This window comes from Trichinella spiralis (assembly GCF_000181795.1).
Source record: "Trichinella spiralis strain ISS 195 chromosome Unknown Scfld4964, whole genome shotgun sequence".
Lineage (NCBI taxonomy): Eukaryota > Metazoa > Nematoda > Enoplea > Trichinellida > Trichinellidae > Trichinella > Trichinella spiralis.
Genome location: NW_003531903.1, coordinates 1 through 918, shown reverse-complemented (window position 1 = coordinate 918; position 918 = coordinate 1). Strand labels below are relative to the sequence as shown.

At 36.7% G+C, this 918-nt stretch overlaps 1 protein-coding gene across 1 annotated transcript; it reads left to right on the top strand.

Moving 5' to 3' along the window:
- The first annotated feature begins 135 nt into the window (after positions 1 to 135).
- Tsp_15657 (conserved hypothetical protein) lies at positions 136 to 754 on the top strand. Its single transcript, XM_003367028.1, has 3 exons — positions 136 to 213; positions 239 to 493; positions 578 to 754. The coding sequence occupies exons 1-3, from the start codon at positions 136 to 138 to the stop codon at positions 752 to 754; spliced, it is 510 nt and encodes a 169-aa protein (XP_003367076.1).
- The last annotated feature ends 164 nt before the right edge of the window (positions 755 to 918 follow it).

Here is a 918-nt window from a genome sequence, read left to right as displayed (position 1 = left end):
ATAAAATTTTTATCATGGGTTTTCATTTTAATGCAAATTGTTTCGAACAAAGATTGTTTTTTGTCATCTTGTGAATTTCACTTGAGCAGACTGCATTTATGGCACTCGCCAAGTGAATCTCACATAATTAAATGAATGAGATCCAAATCATCAGACCCACCAACAACAGCAGCCATCAATTCGCATGCTGCAAACTTTATTTGCACAAAACAGGTTGAAATACACAGAACTAAAAAAGAGCACGATTACCTATTGTACAACACGCAGCTTTGACTCCCGCCAACATTTGCTTTCCACAAGCTGCTACAATGAACGTAAAGCGGTGGTGCACACAGCTTTATATCTAGGTACTCTGCGAACAGCGTGCAAAAATGTTGCAACCTCCTTTCCAATTGAATGGAAATACGCGCACCTAGACGACGTTCGCGTAGAACTCCTCCATCCCGGCACCACGCCTTCACGATTCCATCAAAGATTGATGACCGGGCAACAGGTGTTCCGTGACATCACGGCCATGAGCCATCTTCACCAGATTTTAACATTCCATAAATTTTCAATTTTTCATGAAATGTTTTAGAGACTTCCCATTCTGACTGTTAGATGTGTTGCTTGTGGAAATATATCACATTGTCATCCCTTATCAGTAAAAATCTCCAATATACCATCGATTACTCATTTCGCAATTAAAACTTATAATATTTTTATCAAACAGGTTGTGATTTCAGAAGCAAGCCAGCAAATTGATATTAGTTAACAAGAAGAAGGAATAATAAATAAAAATGTTACTTTAATTGATGACAATTGCACACAAGTAAATAAATTTAAATAGTTAAGAAATGATGCAGATAGATTTGATTTTTATCTTTTTCCAGTCATTAAACCCCTACCTCCCAGATTTGATATTGCTGTTGAAGTAGA